Source organism: Cyprinodon tularosa, unplaced genomic scaffold, assembly GCF_016077235.1.
Source record: "Cyprinodon tularosa strain WSP-4 unplaced genomic scaffold, ASM1607723v1 ctg874, whole genome shotgun sequence".
NCBI lineage: Eukaryota > Metazoa > Chordata > Actinopteri > Cyprinodontiformes > Cyprinodontidae > Cyprinodon > Cyprinodon tularosa.
In genome coordinates this window covers 156,177-175,671 of record NW_024039645.1, presented here as the reverse complement: position 1 = coordinate 175,671, position 19,495 = coordinate 156,177, and the positions used below count along the sequence as shown (strand labels likewise).

General features: G+C 40.2%; 2 protein-coding genes across 6 annotated transcripts in view; one reads left to right on the top strand and one right to left on the bottom strand.

Annotated features, from left to right (window-relative positions):
- Positions 1 to 3,354, top strand: part of ubn2a (ubinuclein 2a) — a 36,792-nt gene extending 33,438 nt beyond the window's left edge. The window contains exons 16-17 of the mRNA XM_038273503.1: positions 896 to 964; positions 2,461 to 3,354. Coding sequence (XP_038129431.1) covers positions 896 to 964; positions 2,461 to 2,507 — 116 coding nt within the window. The 3' untranslated portion in view covers positions 2,508 to 3,354. The remainder of the gene's footprint in view (positions 1 to 895; positions 965 to 2,460) is intronic.
- An 11,241-nt stretch (positions 3,355 to 14,595) lies between these two features.
- The window catches only part of myh10 (myosin, heavy chain 10, non-muscle), a 125,027-nt gene continuing 120,127 nt past the window's right edge, over positions 14,596 to 19,495 (bottom strand). For 4 of the 5 annotated variants that reach the window (XM_038273494.1, XM_038273497.1, XM_038273496.1 and 1 more), the window contains 4 exons: positions 18,539 to 18,657; positions 18,347 to 18,455; positions 18,098 to 18,270; positions 14,713 to 14,860 (listed from right to left, as the gene is read on the bottom strand). In XM_038273494.1, the coding sequence (XP_038129422.1) occupies positions 14,713 to 14,860; positions 18,098 to 18,270; positions 18,347 to 18,455; positions 18,539 to 18,657 (549 nt within the window). Of the gene's footprint in view, positions 14,861 to 18,097; positions 18,271 to 18,346; positions 18,456 to 18,538; positions 18,658 to 19,495 lie in introns of all 5 variants that reach the window. The other variant, XM_038273495.1, reaches the window with a different exon arrangement.

The following is a 19,495-nucleotide window of genomic DNA, read 5'->3' as shown; positions in this document are numbered from 1 at the left end:
TCCAAGTGTCCTGAGTGGGTAGCATCCATAATTTACTCGAAACGAAGTCATTTAGAATGTTTTTAGAGCATAAACAGTAGTGCATAGGATTTCCTGAAAGCGCGCACATGCGCGTTCACGACGCTACAGAAGCCGGCAGACCAAACCAGATGAAAGTGCGCATTCAGCGTCTGCTCTGCCGATAATGCAAGCGTAGAAGAAGAAATGTGCTGTTTACCTGTGCAAAGAAAGAAACAACGAAAGAAAAATGTCTGAGGACTTCAGTGTTGAGGAAGAGCATGAGTTCTTTGCCGAGCTGAATGCGCACTTTCATCTGGTTTGGTCTGCCGCGGTTTCCGTAGACTCGTGAACGCGCTTTCAGGAAATCCTATACACTACTGTTTATGCTCTAAAAACATTCTAAATGACTTCGTTTCGAGTAAATTCTGGACGCTACCCACTCAGGACACTTTGAATACATTGGACGAGCAGTATGGAGGAATATTGACACGTTTTTTGTGGACTTTTATGGACCTTTCTGCCTCGGGCGCCATAGACCTCCATTATTTGAATGTCAGCAGACAGCAAGAAGCCTCCCAGATCTCCAGATGCATTTGAGATATCAAAAAAGTACTCCAGAGTGTTGTTCAGCATGGGGGTGAGTAGAAAATGAAGGCTAATCATGTTTTGGGTGTACTATTCCTTTAATGATCGATTACCCAGAAATGAACCAATATTAGGACTAAAGGGGATCAGATCTTCTTTGTTTCTATCAGTGTTTCCTCTGTATCTCCTCTAAGTTATTCCTCTGAACACGAACCTCTGCTTCCTGTTGTTCTTCTTCTCGGGTCTAAAATGTTTTCATTTTCGCTGCTGTTGCAAATATTTCCTCATTTGTCCGTCTTTCCCTCCGCAGATCTGTATAAGAGTCTCCAGTCAGGGTCGCAGGCTGCCCTACCTCCTCACTTGCAGCTTGCTTTTTCAGGTAATCTGCATGCCCCCCCCCCGGTCCGTCGCTGTCATTCTGCTGCTTCATTGCTCCTCTTGAAGTTTGCAGAGTTTCTCTAAGCTGCTGCTGTAACGTTTTCAAATCTCGCCACAACAAGTAGTGCTTGTTTTTAAAGTGGAAGGAAAATAAGAAATAAATCAAATTTTTTTGGTCAACATTTGGATTTTAATCCTCGCATAAATTCATGTGTTTTATCAAGAATTTAGAACATTAGTGAACAAAAAAAGGATTGAAACTATTAATCTGCTCAATATTTATTAATCAGACTTGGTAATTAAATTGTTTCCTAGAGTTATGAACTCATAAAGCTGGAAGAATAATTAACCTTCAGCTATATGTAGGAAAAAAAACTGAAATATAAACTTAAAATATAAAATGTGTTTTCAACATTAAAAATGTAATTATTTCTATGCACACATTATATAAAGAAACAAGTACTTTGCTCATTAATTATTTTGTTAAAATACTTTGTAGAGCAATGGATTAATTAAGGTATACAAATATTAATTTTTTAAGGCCCCGTCCACACGAAGTCAAAACGAACACGAAACGCTAATATTTTCCAGAACGTCTGTCGTAAAGACGGAGACGTAAAATAAATGTGATCGTCCACACGAATGCATGAAAACGCTGCAAAATGTATGCCAGGCCTGTAAGTGGCGCTGTGGTGCCAAAGCAAAAATAGGCGACGAAATGTTGGGCATGTGCACTAATATTTATACATGGTTGCCCTGCGGGTCCATTTTGGTGGTTCAGTCAAATTCAGGTGCTGAACTATGTCGTCGATATTGCTCTGTTCTTCCTGGAGATATTCCAGAAGAAGAAGATTCTGTTGTAAGCCCGACAGCAGGGTGAGTAGCATGAGCAGCAACGGCGCCATTGTTGTTGTGATACTGGTCCCGCATGCGTGTTTAGAGGCGACGCTGTGACGCATGCGTGTAAGAAAAAAAATGCGGTTAGAGCTTAAAGATGGAAACGCGAAAACGGCGTTTCGAAATCTTCCCACTCTGAAGGCTGAATAAAAAAAAGACCGTTTACAGACCCCCGAAACGCCGGCTTCGTATGGATGAGAGGCTGGTTTGGTGAAAAATTTGTACGTTTAGGCCAGGGTTTGACTTCGTGTGGACGGGGCCTATATATATATATATATATATACGTACATACTAGGGGTGGAACGGTTCACAAAATCCACGGTTCATGGTTTCGTGGTCACGGTTTTGCGATGCATACAGCTTTCCAGCAGTGAATGCTTAGCAGCGAAATGAACATTTCCATTTATAAAGTGCAGCAGTGATCAAAGTATAAATATTGTAAATATTGACGTGGAGCAAAAGGCATTGATGTGGAAGGTTGAGAGCAGTGCAAAAATAATTCTGCTTCACAGAGTTCCTTTTCCAGTCCTAGTTTCTCTGCTTCCTGTCGCTTGCAGACGTCCTGCTTCTTTAAGGTTAAATCCTGTTTCTTCTCCTCAGACGCCAACCAAAGCCAGGGGGCAGAAAGCAAGAGGAAAACCCACTGATCAATAAGTCCCGCCCTCCTGGACCCTCGGCTCCGCCGCCACGTCGAGCAGGACGGGGGGGCGGAGCTCCGACGTCCCCCTTAAAGGAGCCGGCGTTCCTCCTCCTTACAGGAACAAACGGCCTGTACTGTCTGACGAAGCGGGAGGAGCAGAGCGCCTCCTTCAGTTTGGCTGGTTTTTATTTTTGTCGACATGTTTACATTTGACTGACCTTGATCACTGTGGAATGAGTGCGAGCGATTGGTACGTCGGAGAGCAGCACGACGCTCCACTATAGGATTCGTATTTTAGATTCTGTGGTATAACAGGACGCTTCTTATTGCAGTATATGAAAAAAAGTCTAAAAAAACCAGAATATATAAGTTAAGTTTCTGTCTTGTCTGAAACGTGGGAATCGTGTCTAGAGACGTTTCTTGTTGGTCACCTCTGCTCCCACTGCTGACTGTTAAGTAGTAGCTTAAATTAATACCATTAAATTATTTTTTAATGTAAACAGGGATAAAACCATGAGTGTGACGGTTGCCTTGAATGTGTGTTTGTACATAGGAGAGCTTAATATACTGTTAATTTCTTTCTCTAAGGACTCGTTCCCCTCTGATGAGAGCAAGCAGGCAGAAGCTGGACGGTTTTTGGTGCTTTTTATTCACACTGGACCTTTTTTTTTTTCTTGAATATATAAACTAAAAAAAAAGGAGAAAAGACTTGAATTGAAAGAGTTTAGCGATCCTCTGCCGGGGCGGCTGGGGAAGAAGCAACAGGATTGTAGCCTACTTGAAGATTTTAATGTTTTACTGCTTATTTAATCAAACCCACTTAATAAAACAGAAACGCCTTAGTTTGTATAGAATACGTATGAAAAAGATCTATGCAGGACTGATGAAGCTCAATGTTACGCGGCTCTCCACCTCCTCCTAGCTTGGTGGTTCGTCTCTGGATGAGGCGATGCTCCCCCCCCATGTGTTTGTGTTCAGACAGAAAGCAAAGCGAAGTTCATAGAAGAGACTTCAGTGCTTTGGAGATTCTATAAAGTAAAAAACAAAAACAAAAATCAATCCACTGGACTTTGATTCCAAGTTTGAAGACGTTTCTCTTCCATCCAGGAAGCTTTTTCAATTCCAAATGTCAGAAATAGCGTTTAGTTCCAGGTTTTATCCAGCAGCCCAACAAAACCTGGTTTTAGTTTAGAAAACATGCAAATAGAAACGGATGAACGGGCCCCCCCCTTTGGAACGGGGGTCATTTTTGATCCCATTTTCAGAGACATAGACAGGTATGGGGCATCGCAGGCTAACAAAGACGCCAAACGACCCCCATTCCAAAGGGGGGGACCCGTTCATCCGTTTCCATTTGCATGTTTTCTAAACTAAAACTAGACTTTGATTGGCTGCAGTATAAAGCAGGGGTAACCAATAAAGAAAATCATCAACCAGTAAAGGTCTGGGGACATTTTTTATTATAATCCATTTAACAGCTTTTAACAATAAAATACAATTAGGTTTGTATGCGTCCATGTTATACATTGGATTTCTAAATAAAAAAAAAAAAAGATAAAAAGAAAAGAACATTTTTTTTTTTTTAATCCAAAGTGTTTTTGAGGTAGAGAACAAAATATTCAGTTTGGTTTCCTGATTCAAATATTTTATAAAACACCTGAACTGACTGTTTGTTTTTTTTCTTTTTTCTGTCTAAACCCTTTAAAGCCCGATCCAAGAATAAAACAAAACAGAAAATTACTTTTTTTTGGTTTGAAGTCCTTATTTGGCCTTTTAACAAAATATGTAAAAAGAAAAAACAGAAATACATTTTTGATATTAATAATTTATTACTATGCGATAAGTCAAGATTATTTTTTGTGTAGTCTTCTGCTGGCTGTTATCAGGTATATCTGATTGTGTACAATAGGATTTTGAGCAAAGTTTTTACCATTAAATTATGCAAAAGGTGTCAGACGCAAAACATTTCAGAAACCGTATGTATCAAATACGATACATTTGGCATTACAGGGTTAATGTTGGCAGTGAGCTTTAGGCTGCCCTGCAAGGCTTTAAACCTGGGTTTAACCGGAGACTAAGCCATTCTCAAGCACAGATCAAGGAGCTCATTTTGAGCCTGGATCCAGATTTATTGTTGATTCTGTTCATGGTGGAGAATCCTGCTTCACAGCAGCAGGTTGAGCCAAACATCCTCTAAATGTGCAGGGTCATCTTTGAGCACGCCATTTCACTTTTCTTTCACCAGTTCACCGCAGTTCTTCCAGCAGTCCACACTTTCTCTGCTCTCTTTTTCTCATGGTCTTCTCCTTCTTTCCCATCGCCCGGCTTGCCACAGGTTTGCCTGCTGTGTCTAAAAGTAGCAGCAGCAGCAACCCAGACTGACAGCTCATTGGCTCATTTGGATCACGTGCAGCCTGGAGCCGGACGCTCCCCAGGGCTTTACCGTATTAACAGGAGAAGCGGCGCAAGTAAAATTAGACTCTGCCTTCGGACAACGTGTGGTAATTTATAAATGTTTTGAATCAGGTTGGGTCATTATCTATACCTAAAACTAATACGTTCGCTGTGATTTAATGTAGTGTTAATCAGTAAAAAATAAAAATTTTTGTTGCGATCATCATGGTGACAGTACCTGCTTCTGTAGTTCCTTATTTTTCTTTATTTGGATTCTTTACTGCAGAAAGACTCATCAGGTTGGATTTTCCAGAAATATTTCCTTCATTTTATGCTGAAGCAATAAGAGGAATTAATTTTAGGGCTCCTGAAATCTGCAGCAGCTGATTAATCTTCATGTTTCCCAGTAAACCATTTATTTCAGCTCCACTGGTTCTTCTTAAATGGTTGGACTTCACTTTGCTTTCTCTGAACACCTGTAGCAAAACCTTCCCTCAGCTGAATACCTCTGTTTATAAATGACCGTCTGCTCCTTTCCCTGTCCGGGCCATTGTGGGGGAGGGTTGGCTGACTGGCGGCACCGAGAAAGACGCCAAAGATTGTTCTGTGGTCGCTCCTTGTTGGGGGGGGGGGCTTCTGGTCTGCGACTGTTCTCTTATTTCCACCAACCCTGAGCATCAGGGCGGCCCTTTGGGTTGCCACGGTGACGTCATGTGACCGGAGCAGAGGGGGACGTTCTACTAAATAAATGTAATTTCTCTGGGGGGGTGGGGGGCATTTTGTGGTTATCCGGTAACTCCATTTGGTCTTTTGTAGCTTATTTTTGTGTGTCTGATTAAATTAAAACAGATGGTTTTCATGAACGTGTTTGAATCTCATTGAAAACTTCAAAGCAACTGTTGGTGTTCAGAAGCTCATTGGATCCATTCTAAGCAGATGACCTGGAGCCTGTATGGAGGTCAGCGCTCTGTTTACGGGTTAATGAACATGAATTTAATGGAGATTCAACGAGCCTACTGACACAAAAAAATCACAAGTTTTTATTCTTTTCTATTTTAAGATCTGTTCAGGGACAACAGATGAAAAAATAGCCTATTGGCTAATTCTGGTGCTTTTTAATGTACACTGTCCCTGTCAAATAAATAAATAAAAAATTAAACTAAGTCCCAGGTGAAAAAAAAAACCCAAATTGTCACTCCTCTCCCCAACAGAAAAGTCATCTTTCATCATGTATATATATATATGTATGCTATGTAGGTAGGTTCTTTAGTATTATACAAATTTTTAGAGCATTAAAACATGATTAACCTATTAATCTTTAGTTTGTAACATAACATTTTTTTTTACGGAGAAGTAGAGGGCTTTGTTTGAGCTAGTTTTCCAGTATTTGATATCGAATAAGTCTGTTAACTATCTGTTGTTTTTTAAATTTAGTTTTTTAAATTTAAACTGTGCCGACAAAAGATTTATCTCACCGTTTAAAAAAATAAATGTTTTGTTTAGATCCTCCTGACCTTGATGCCAGAAGTCCTCTCTCCCTTAAACTTCTAAACAGAAGTTTTTCCTGACACTTTTGACAATCGCTGTCCTCGGAAAAACATCAGTTTTAGTAGAATCCTGCCGACGACGCCAAATGGTCGTGGGAAAAAATAAGTAAACTATTCGCCCTAGTTAAATAAACGGAGATCGATGGATTTCACTCAGTCTGCACTTTATTTTTAAAATCTTTGCAAAGAGAGAACAGTTCATCATTCGGCCCTTATGGCTCAGTAATCAGCCCTGTTCTGATCTGGGCAGCGTTTGTCTCCCTTATGTTGATGAATAAACTGAAGGTTGTCAGAGTCATAACAAATTGCACATTCTTTAACAAAGCTTTGGAGAAAATTTGTCTTGTTGTGGGAATAACTATGTTTTATCTACAACCTCACACCTCACTAAGACATTTTCAGCCTTGCAGGTGAAACAAACTGAGTAAAAACATTTTCACTGGATAAATAGCATAACTAAATATATGAAAGGAATCTAAATTGTCTAAGTTTGTCTCAGGCTATGTTCACACTGCAGGTCTTAAAGGAAAAGTCTGGTCAGTGAGGAAAGATTAATGGATCATTATCTATACCTAAAACTAATACGTTACGCTGCGATTTAATGATTTAATTTAGCATTAATCAGTAAAAAATCTGGGAGCGGCCATTTTACCCCAAATCTAGTAGCCCCTCCCTCCTGCCATCTTCCAGCAGTGACGTCACGGTGCGGTAAGCCTAGCGCCATTCTCCCCGCTTTCCAAGCTAAATCAATGGGAACTACTAGACACATCTGCAATCAACAACAATTATTGAAGATTTCCAGAGGACTTCACCATTGAAATTCACCAGAGCTATAGTGAAACTGACAATGCCCACGTGCATGGCAGCTGGATGCTGGAATACATCGGGTAAAAGTGAAAAAAAGAGTTATTCCACCTTTCTGATTCCTGATCCTCCACGGACGGGTTGGTCGTTGGATCGCCAACTTGAAGAGGGAGGATTTGCCATCGAACTTCTGGCCAGAGAAAAAACCCGTAATATGTAGCCAACATTTGGAAGAAGAATGTTTTCAAGATGACTTGGATAATAGCGCGTTGTGACAAACACCAGATACAGCACTGGGACTTGATCAACAGCCGATACCGCACCGTGACGTCACTAACCAGTAGGTGGCAGTAGTGTTCTTTGACAAACATGGATGCCTCCAGTAAAGCACATTCACATGAAAATTACTCTGAATTAAAAACACTGATCATTTATTGAACAGGATGGAATCATTTCAGATTTAAAGGACTTACAGAAGTTTGAATTCTGACAGGACTTTTCCTTTAACTGAAATATAATTTATTTATTTATTTTTTTATGTGATTGTTTGAGTTATGGGCCGCTTGGTGGAGCAGCAAGAAGGTTCTCGGTTCAATTCCCGGCCCAGGGTCTTTCTGCATAGAGTTAGCATGTTTTCCCTGAGCATGCGTGGGTTCTCTCCGGGTACTCCAGCTTCCTCCAACAGTCATGACTGTTAAGTTAATTGGCTTAATGGATGGATGTTTCAGTTACCTTTAAATGCTGCCTCTGATTACAGGGAGAACCGTTTAATAACTGCTGAGCCTGATTCACAACAAGTACAACTTTTAGTCCTATATGAGCTCTGCAGGAGGGCCTGATGCCATCCAATGTAAGCATGAGCGTCAGATGGTCGCCTGCTCACTAACCTGCATTCCAAGGTTACAATAAACTATTTCCCATGTCTCCAGGTTCCTAAGCTTTTCTGTTGGACCCGAATCGTTTTAAATCTTTAAGGGGCTCTAAGGTCTTAACATCTCTCCGCTGCATCTCTGTAAAACAAACCTTGGTGAGTCCATTTGTTTTGAAATGTTGATCAATTGCATTTTCCCTTGATTTGAGAAGGTAAGAACATTTTCAAACAGAAAAGGGGGATTTATGTATAAAATAAGAAAACGAGCATCTTGTATTTGCATAATATCCAACTCTCAACTAAAAGGCAAAAAGACTCTTTCCATTGGTAGATCATGTTTTCTACCTGCTTAAACTGAAATGAAGGAGGAAAACATTTTTAGGATTTTGTTTATTTAGAAGTTTGTAAAACAAAAATCAGCTCTTAGGTTTTACACACGATGCAAACATTTCCAAATATCCCATAAAAGGATAAAACGCAGACCCTTTACAATTTTTCCAGCCTTCCTGTTATCTGCCCAAACATTTGCTCTCTGACCTTCAATGATCTTCGGACGTAGAATAAAACAGGTTTAGAAACTTTTCTTCCCTCAGTAACGTCTGCATCAGAGACATTTCACTGTCACAAGTACAGAGCAAGGAAATGAAATCTCTGCGTTTAACCCCTCCCTTTGGGATGGGGGTGGGTTAAGCAGTGTGGGGTTAAAGGTCTTGCTCAGGGACCCAGAGTGACAGTCTGTGGGAGCGAGTCACTGATCTCTATTTATTCACTGGATTGCTGATAGCCCGAAAAAAGTGAAGCCACCTTCCGCCATATTGGTACTCCCCACTCCCACAGAGACACGCAGTAAAAATGCCTCCCTGTGCAGCATTTAGCTGCAAAACTAAACAGTTTGCCGGCTGTGGGAAAGTGATCCACAGGTCATTTCCCAGTCAGAGGATGAACTAACCATTAAATCCATCTATACGCTGATGGATCCTATAGTTTAGTCTGTAGACTAACATTAGTCTGGCTTTCTGGGACCGACTTGAAGTCATTGACTGAATTAGCCAATGACATGATGTGTCTAACATTAGAAAATAGAAAATAATTCACTGCGAAATGTTAAGTTAGTAATTCTTTATTAAGTGGATGATGCTGTCATTCCTGCAGCGTTTGTTGTATTTGTCATTTTAAAAAGTTGTGCTGAAATATATTGCATGTTATATTTATGAAAAAAACAACTCAAACATTATATATATATATATATATATATATATCTCACGTATGCACAATTTGCATATATAAAAATACTATAACATTAACAGACATGTACTTGTAATTGAGGCTTTATGTAAAATAATTACCATCATTATCGTTACCATAACGTAATAAATACTAAATGTATATTAAATGTACATCATCAATTTATCACTTTTGACACTCAGTATTATTCTGCTCCATTAACACATTAAGTTTATTGTGATGGATTTGTATATTTCATATTACAGGATTAATAGACTTCATAATATTTTTTTCTTATAAGTATAATTTTATGATAAGTTAATCTACTGATGCTATGAAACAGCCAGTCTGTGTCAAAGTGATGAATTTATTTTAAAAGTCCCCTGAAAATCAGAACATCACCATTGTTTGATGCTTTAGCGCATGGATTGTTTATATTGTGACCAGTCTAACTAGGGAGTACCAATATGGCGGCCGGTGGCTTCACTTCAACCCTGTACTACCAACTGGCAATCAGCGATCCAGGGAATAAATAGAGATCAGTGGAGTGGGGCTCAAACTCTGCCTAACCTCTAGGCCACTCCCTGCTGAATTTAACCCCTCCTCTAGGTGAGCAGTTGGCTGCCATTTTGCTGCCCTGACCACTACGCCGCCACTCCCCCCATTGAGGCAAATATGTAACCTAATAAGCATTGGTAATAATTACAGCGAGGTTTGCTAGCTGTTGCTCCCATTGCAAGGCTGGGGCATCCTGCAGCTCCTCCAGGGGTGTTTGGACATAAATTGCTTATTTCAAACAAACTTTGTTCTGCAACAGCTTAATAGTTTTTTAATTTAATATCTGTATTTTTGTCGTATTACACGTCAGTGTTTCTTGTTTGACTCTGCACCGTTGCTTCAGAGCATGAAGATCCTAGACGGAAACAAAGGAGAATCATTGGCCCGTCACTACCTGTCTGTCTTTCCTGTCTAATAATCATTATATGTCGTTTTAAAAACTGCTCTGACATTTTTTTTTTTAGATTAAGATTTAGCTGTCAGCTTCCAGATCCAGGTAATCTAGATTTTTGCTAAATTAAAGATGCCGCGAGATATTTCTATTGCAAATAAGAAATGAATCACTTTGATATTTTAACAGAAGTTACTTTAAAAGATGATAGCAACCACGAGCGTGCAGGTGGTGCAACTGTTAGCACGCACGATCCATGTATGAAGGCCTGAGGCCTCGACGCGGCCGACCCGGGTTCAAATCTGGCCTGTGGTCCTTTGCCGCATGTCTCTATGGAAGACGATTAGGGCCACTAAAAAAAAGTTAACTGATTTTTTAAATTTTATTTCAGTTTAATATGAGAAAACAGTCAGAATTCTGACTTTAATCTCAGAATTCTGACAGCTAACAAACATGTTAGCATCAAGCCATAGCCATGTCTGTTTTAGAGACTAGCTCTCTTGTTTTAATGACCTTCTGCTCCTCCATCAATGAGGGAACCCCTCGGGCACGTAAAAAACGTTGCCTAATTCCGTCATTTTCCACCAATGTGTCACCTCAAACAACTCACATCTTTGTCAGTGAAGCTGAGTGCTCCCACATTTCTTCCTTCATGTTGCCCATCTACATTAAGATCCAAAATTCTGAGATTAAAGTCAGAATTCTGACTTTTTTTCCCCCATGTTAAACTGAAATAAAATTTAAAAATCAGCTAACTTTTTTTTTCAGTGGCCTTAATCCTCTTCCGTATGTCTCTCCCTCTTTCTTTTAGCCTAATATTGTGCCGTAAAAATGAGGGTAACCACAAAAAGGCCTAAACTGGAAGGTAACTAGACTGTGGTTCAGTTTTTTTTTTTTTAACCTGTCTTTAAAGGAATAGTACACCCAAAACATGATTAGCCTTCATTTTCTACTCACCCCCATGCTGAACAACACTCTGGAGTACTTTTTTGATATCTCAAATGCATTTGGAGTTCTGGGAGGCTTCTTGCTGTCTGCTGACATTCAAATAATGGAGGTCTATGGCGCCCGAGGCAGAAAGGTCCATAAAAGTCCACAAAAAACGTGTCAATATTCCTCCATACTGCTCGTCCAATGTATTCCAAGTGTCCTGAGTGGGTAGCATCCATAATTTACTCGAAATGAAGTCATTTAGAATGTTTTTAGAGCATAAACAGTAGTGTATAGGATTTCCTAAAAGCGCGTTCACGAGTCTACGGAAACCGCGGCAGACCAAACCAGATGAAAGTGCGCATTCAGCTCGGCAAAGAACTCATGCTCTTCCTCAACACTGAAGTCCTCAGACATTTTTCTTTCGTTGTTTCTTTCTTTGCACAGGTAAACAGCACATTTCTTCTTCTACGCTTGCATTATTGGCAGAGCAGACGCTGAATGCGCACTTTCATCTGGTTTGGTCTGCCCCGGTTTCCGTAGACTCGTGAAAGCGCTTTCAGGAAATCCTATACACTACTGTTTATGCTCTAAAAACATTCTAAATGACTTCGTTTCGAGTAAATTATGGACGCTACCCACTCAGGACACTTGGAATACATTGGACGAGCAGTATGGAGGAATATTGACACGTTTTTTGTGGACTTTTATGGACCTTTCTGCCTCGGGCGCCATAGACCTCCATTATTTGAATGTCAGCAGACAGCAAGAAGCCTCCCAGATCTCCAGATGCATTTGAGATATCAAAAAAGTACTCCAGAGTGTTGTTCAGCATGGGGGTGAGTAGAAAATGAAGGCTAATCATGTTTTGGGTGTACTATTCCTTTAATTCTGTCGGCTCCGCCAGAGGAAACTAGTTGGAGCTCTGATGCATTTCAGCAGCATGCAGGTCGTTCCAATTTGGATGCAAATACAATAACTGCTGTTCTGTCAGACCAGCAGACAGTCAATACCCATTTATCCCTTTAGTTTTGGATTAAAAATAGACTTTAAACTACTTAAACGGCCGTTTATCCCTTTTGTCATGCACAAAAAAACCAATTAATTTACTTTCTGGTGGGTTTTTTTTTAAGCGTATGGTCATCTGATCGTAAATAGTTTTTTTCTTACGTGACTAAAACAAGTCTGTTGATGTATTTTAAAGTCTATTTTTCGTATAAAACTAAAGGGATAAATTGCACATGCATATGCAGGTCTGACAGAACACCTTTGTTCTTCTGGATTGTTGGAGCCTTTTGTTATGCATGAACTCTGTGATAGGTCTCCTGAATCACCATGGGAGTTCTTCTCTTTGCCATTATCACCCTCTGTTCACTGATTGATTTTCTCTTTTCAAAGATGGCTTCCTATGCGCCTCTTTCAAATCATCTGAACACTTTGGTCTTTAAATGCGGGGCCTTTGTTTTTTAGCTCCAAATTTACACCTGAATCTTTTTCAGTTACTTAAATGACAAAGACTCCTGGATCAGCGAACGTCTTCAAAAACACCTTCAGATGTAAAACTGTTTACATGATGACTTTACAGCAAAAAACACCAGAACATCCGGTTACAATGAATACGCTTTATTTTCCTTTTACAAAACAAAACAGAAAGGGGGCAAAAATGACTGTCTAGAAATACAGATATACAAGAAACATGATGAGAGGATCAGCAGCTGAATGAACTGAATCATAACGGAAAGAAAAGGTTTACTACAGGTGGATGTTAAAGCTTCCAACCAATCCTCTGCGGCGCCCTGATTCTGGGGGCCGACGGGGGAACAGGTCTGAGAACGGGGGGAGTTTGGTGCAACGCTGCTGCAGTCGGTTAATATGGCATCAACCAAACATGTAGGTTAGAATGAACGACGCTGTGATATGATTCTCAAGCAGAGCAAAAAGAAAAAGAGAATATGATGTTGAATGTTTTCTAAAACGATTTGGGAAAGAACTCGCTCCCCGTTTCTGTTCTTATTTAGTGTCTAAGGCACAAGAAACATATGATTATTTATCCAATTAGAGGAGGAGCCTCTAGAAGGAAGGGGGGGGGAGAGCTGCAGAGGCGGCAGCCGCATTTAAAGCTACGCTAAAACTAAGGTCTGTTCGAGGGTCGAGAACGACTCCTGGGGGGCCGATACGGTCTGTCAGAAGATTCCAGATTCATCTTTCAAAATAATGGCACAGAATACATTCGAGTCACGGAGCTAGAAATGTACATAAGTAGATGTTTGTCAGCGACGTTACTGCGGTTCTCAGGTTATCTGTTCAATCAGCAAAAAGTCGAGAAATGAGCTGAAGGAGGAAAAGAAGAATCTTTCTTCTGTTTTTTATCTTAGGATCGTCATAAATGTCTGCAGAGGAATTATTTAACTTTAGTTCTTTCCTTTCAGGCCTTTCTTGGTAAAATCATTCTGACTCTACAGCTCCACCTGCTGGTGGATCCATCTCAAGCTTCAGCAGGAAAAAACTAATCATGAGGTGAAGAAGTTCAAACACGTGTTTCTGATCCATTTTAAAATGTCAGAATTGACATTTTATTCCCAGAATTCCCTGTTAGGGGAACAATATTTTGTTTTTTATGTTTTTAGAGAAATCTGGTTTTATCATTGAGATGTTCAAAGCTTTTATTTTTATTCAACATTAAAAACAGGTTGTTAGCGAGAGCCTTTAATTATACGGTAAAATAGATTTTAAAAATTAAAAGCCCGACTTTAAGCCATTGAGGATCTGATGAGACTGAAATTCAAACATTTTTTTGTGTGTTTTAGTAAATAAACTAACAAATAGAGTCTGGAAACTTAAACATTCTTATTTTTTTCACTCTAATCCAGAGCTGGAAATGAGAAAAAGTGGAATGTTTCCACCCGGCGTAGCGTCCTGAACGCGGCGGGACGCTGAGGACGTCCCGTAGAAGAGCGGTAAAGTGAGCTGAAAGTTGGTGGATAAACGTGAAGCTAAGCACAAACACTGACATGTAGTGAGGAGGGACTCTTCATCTTGTTAATCACCCATTTAGTGTTTTCCAGTCAAGCATTTCTTTTTGTTTCAGCTTCCAGTTGTTCAATTTTTTTTTTTTTTTTTTCCAGCATTTAGTTGTTGTTTTTTTCCTGTTTAAAGGCCGGCGTTTCCTGTTAGGAGCTTTAAAGCAACACATTCCTTCTCTAATGCTGAGATGAGGCAACAGGTCAATCAAACACGTTTCACAGTAAATTACAGATCAGTTTTTTTCCTTTGCGTGTCCAGAGATGTTTCTGCGGGGGGTGGGGGCAGAGTAAGGCTGAAGTATCTGTTTGCTCCTGTAACTCTGGATTCAGAAAACGACGGCGTGGAGCAGACCAGAACCGCCCTGGTGGCGAGTCAAAGGTTCACCGACTAAACCGGGACTGTGGGGACGGTGGGAATGGGGGTGTGGGGCGGGGCTTAGCGAGGAAGGTGGAAGGAGGTAAAAGTGGGTTTACTCGGCGTTGAAAGTCTGCGTGTCGTTGAAGTCGTTGGCACGGCTGTCAGCGTCGTCATCAGACATGTCTCCTGAAGCGCCGTCCAGGTTGAGATTGCGGCGTCCGGAACGGTTGGAGGAGAAGCTGCCGACGGGGCCGCCACGCCTGCTCCAACAAACACACACACAAAAAAAATCACATTTTACAAAAACTACAACTTTAAACAGTCCTGGAAGTAGGAAAACCATTCCCAGGGGTTCACAATGGAAGTAAATCCTGAAAGGATTAGGATTAGTCCTCAGTGGAGAGGATAAACCGAAGGTTTTAAATTAGTTCTGGGTACTAAATCCACCAACATGTTCTTCTAGTTTCCTGGAACTTTAATGGCAAAAATATAAATTATCAAGTAAAGTTTAAACATCTTAATAAACATGATTCATTCAAAGTAGGTTTAAAACGTCTTTTTGATAAATCTCATAGTTAGAGTGGCTCAGTTATCCTTATCTATCTCTATAGTTCTGCTGCTCTAGGCTTAGACTGCAGGAGGACATAGGGACCCCGTTTCATCATTCTCCTTCACTCGTTTCTCTCATTCTGTAGTGTTTGTTAGTTTAGCATAGGGCTGGGAAATTAAGTGCTAAAACTAAATAATACAATTTTTATGATTATGAAGATTTGAATTTTTGAATCTAAATCTTTTTTCTCTCCCATCAATCAACCTTTTAACCGTCCACAGCTCAGAGCGACTTTAGTTCTTCACTGTTGGTTCTTAGTTGTGTTTTGATAACCGATAATCTCGCTGACTGTAAAATCTCTAAATCCAGACATTCAGTCTTAGATTTTCATTGCTTGTTGTGAAACATGATTTAAAATGTTTTCACAACCTTTTAAAGCTCCTCCCAGAGGAGATGATTGAAATAAAAGCTTGTTTTTGAAAGCAAATGAACTCATTTGCATTTTTTTTAACTTAACTGAGAAAAAAAAAAAAATCAGATTGGGTTGGAAAAATAATCAGAGTAGATTTTCTCAGTTGGGCCTGTTTTTTTTCAGTGCTTAGTCCTGTTTCTCTCTTACACATAGCTTTAAGATTACTCAATAGATATTCTCTCTTTCACCCCTTAGACATTAAAACTTGCTCGGAGCTCGTCTGCTTAACCGTTTCTTTGACAAAGCCTCCTACGGAGCTAGTTTATCATTTCCTTTCCTGACATAGAAGCACTGATCTATAAACTTTTTCTGTTTGTTTTATATCTCTACTTCCGTCTCCTTGAACCCCTCATTGTCCTCGACCGAAAGTCACTCACACTGAGGCTGGTTCTGCTGGTTTCTTCCTGTTTTAAGGAGGTTTTTCCTCCCCACTGTCACTTCGTGCATGCTGTGTTACGGATTGCTGAAAAGTCTACGACAAACGAGAATTTCCACTGTCACTACGAGCTCGTCCATTCTGCAAAATCAAAGACTCGTTGAATCTACCTGAGAGAAAACTGAACTGAACCGTCTGGATGATTTGATTGAAGTGTTGCCCCTAAGATAATAAATGTGATTGACGTATATGCCAACAACTTCAAATCGTAGCCTAAATTTAATATTCGAAAAGTTTCGAAATAAAACAACTTTTGTAAAAAAGCTGAATTAACCAACCGCAGTGTTTTAGGAAAATGGAGGCGGCCTTCCTACAGCGGGGCGCCTCCCTACCAGCAGCATTTCTATCAACTCTGACAGTTTAAGGTTCATTCAGCAAAACAAACTTCGGAGGAAATTGTTCCAAAGAAGGATTTTTGTAGTTTCGGCAGTCTGGCAGTATTTCGGTCATGGCAAGTCGGACTAAAAACAAACCACATTCATCTGTAAAATATGTCGGGAACCAGTGAAAACCAAGTCTGATAACACAACCAACTTTTTTTTTTTTATCATCTCAGCCGCTCACAGCCGCAGGAGTACGAGCTGTGGAGGCCCCGGCGCGGCTCTCCTCCAAGGAATCTTCGGGAATTTCGGGAAAATATATACAGTATATATTTTCAGTTCTGGGAAGTTTCCCACGTAGTTCTAACAATTGAGATAAAAATGCTGAGGGGCCAGAAACTTCAAAGTAATAACTCAGGTTAAAGCAGGAAACGGGGGCGGCGGCGGCGGTGGGGGGGCATTTATTTATTTGTTATATTTATTTTGGTCACTTTAGTTTATTCTTTGTCAGTATTTAATAACATAACTCAGGTCTCTTAAGTTATTTTTCTTTAAAACAATTCTGTTATGGTTAAAAAAGTTGGTTAAATAAAGATTTAATTCGAAGTCTGTGTTTGTGTTCTTTATTAAAATTAAATCATTTAGCAATATTATAAAAAGTCCAGGCAGAGCTGCACATAAAATATGGTTTCAAATCTTTTCAATAATTATCGATATCGATCAATATGCATTTTTTTTTTATCGATAAGCTTTTTTTCTATATTGCCCAGCCCTAGTTCTATGTACTAATCACTCCTATTAACGTTCAATAATCTAACACTATTTTATTTTCCACATGTTTGAGTAATAACCTGCAATCATCATAGTGTTTCCATCCGCAGATAACCACAAATATTTTAGTTTCTAATTTAAAGAAAGGCATTTGGAGTGAGTCAGGAATTGGCACCAAAGCTGAACTATGAAAACTCTTGAAAAGCAAAGTTTCACGGCGAATAGCTGACTTTAAGGAACTTTAGGGGGGAGACCTTATTTTGGCACAATTGATCCAGTGAGCCTGGTTCTACACTGCAAAAAAATGAAATCTAAATAAGTAATTTTTTCTTAAAATAAGTGCATTTTTTCTTGAATTAAGGATTTAAGTGAGACACTTTGCCAATGGAACAAGTCAATTTAGACTTAAAATAAGAAAAAACAATTGCATTGTCTTATTTCAACTGCATAATATCTAGATACCTTATTTTAAGAGTAAAAATACTCATTCTATTGGCAAATCATCCTATTAACAGCTCAAATTAAGGGTATATACCCTTAATTTAAGACCTTTTTACTACTTTTGAGATCGTTTTTGCAGTGTACTGGAGGTTTCTTCCTGTTCAAAGGGAGTTTTTCCTCTCCACTGTCGCTAAAAGCATGCTTAGTGTGAGGGATTGCTGAAGAGTCAATGAGTCGATGCAATCAGCTGGTTTTCCTTAGATAGAAAACTTTGAATCAATCTGACTGGATGATCTGGTGAACTGGAAAGTGACCTGAGATGACATGATGTGAATTGGAGCTATAGAAATAAACTGAATAGAAACTGAATGGATCTGTAACGTGTTTATCTTTGCTATAGCGCCCCCTAGTGCATGCGTTATGCTTAAGCTCTGAATTGAGTCTGCTGCGTTTCTGTTTTCCTGGTTTCCATTGAAAATGACAGCAGATGTTGAAGGATCTTCTCACCTGAGGCGGTTCTTTAAGGAGTTGACCTCTCTGGTGAGACCTTCGCTGGCCTCCGTGGCGTCGTCCAGCTCCCTCTGCAGCTTCCTGCGGGAGGCGTTGGCTCTTGTGGCCTCCTCTTCGGCCTCCTCCAGCTGACGCTTCAGCTGCTTCATACGAGAGTTGGCCTTCTCCATCTGGTGGAGGCAGATGGAAGACACTGAGTAAATGTTGCAGCGTTTCCGATATATTGAGCTAACTTTGCTTCCTAACCTGTTCCTTAAACTGGTCGGCGTGACGACGTTCGTCCTCCACCTGCATCATCACTTCCTTCAGCTTCTTCTCGGTACGTCTGACGACTTTGTTGGCGGCCGCTCTCTCCCTGAACGTTTAACGCAGACAGTGAGAGGAATGTCGGCTAAAAGTGAAATCCTCTGTGAGCAAGGACAGAAGGCGGAGTCTCACTTGGCTTCCTGCTCCAGCTGCTCCTCCAGCTGCAGGATCTTGGCCTCCAGAGCAGCGATGGACGCCTTAAACTTTGACTTTACAGCTCCTTCTAGTTCGGCCAGCTTAGCTTTTAGCTCCTGCATTTATTAGCAGATGTTTATGTTTAATGACAGAAGAGTCGAATGAAAAACGAACAAACAGAAGGTTGGATGAGTGTTTTCAGAGATGATCCTGATGCGAATCTTTTACACAAACATGAAGATTTTCAAATACAGAGACTGTTTCTCAATCTGTGAACTTGTGCGTTCTTGTGTGCTCGTGAAACGTCATCATCCTCATCACTAGTACTGTTCAAATTCACAAAAACAGCAGACCGAGAACGGACAAAGAAAGTCCCCAGATGTTTTTCTCGCCCCTCCCTCTTTACCCAGCATGCATCAGAGCAGACTTGTCCGTTCTCCAGATTGACAGCTGTCCCAAAGAGCTTTTCTTACTCTCTATAAAAAAGCAGAGGAGGAACTGAAGAAACCTTCACTCACGCTTATCGATGCATCTGTTTAGCAGGACATTAGATCTAAAAGTGACAGGAGGCAGATGTCTGTATAAAGTCTGCTTTTTAGTCTAAAGCTCGTTAAAAGTCCACAAACTGTAGTTAAAAGCCTTCAGCTGATCCAAAATGCTGCAGCCAGAGTTCTAATGAAAATGAAAAAGAGAAATCATATCTCTCCTATCCTGGCTTCTCTTCATTGGCTTCCTGTTAAATCCAGAATAGAATTTAAAATCCTCCTTCTCACATATAAAGCCTTAAATGGCCAAGCTCCATCTGATATCAGAGATCTGATTGTTCCTGATGTTCCTAACAGAGCACTTCGCTCTCAATCTGCAGGTTTACTAGTGGTTCCTACAATTTCTAAAAGTAGAATGGGAGGCAGATCTTTTAGTTATCAGGCTCCTCTCCTGTGGAACCAACTACCA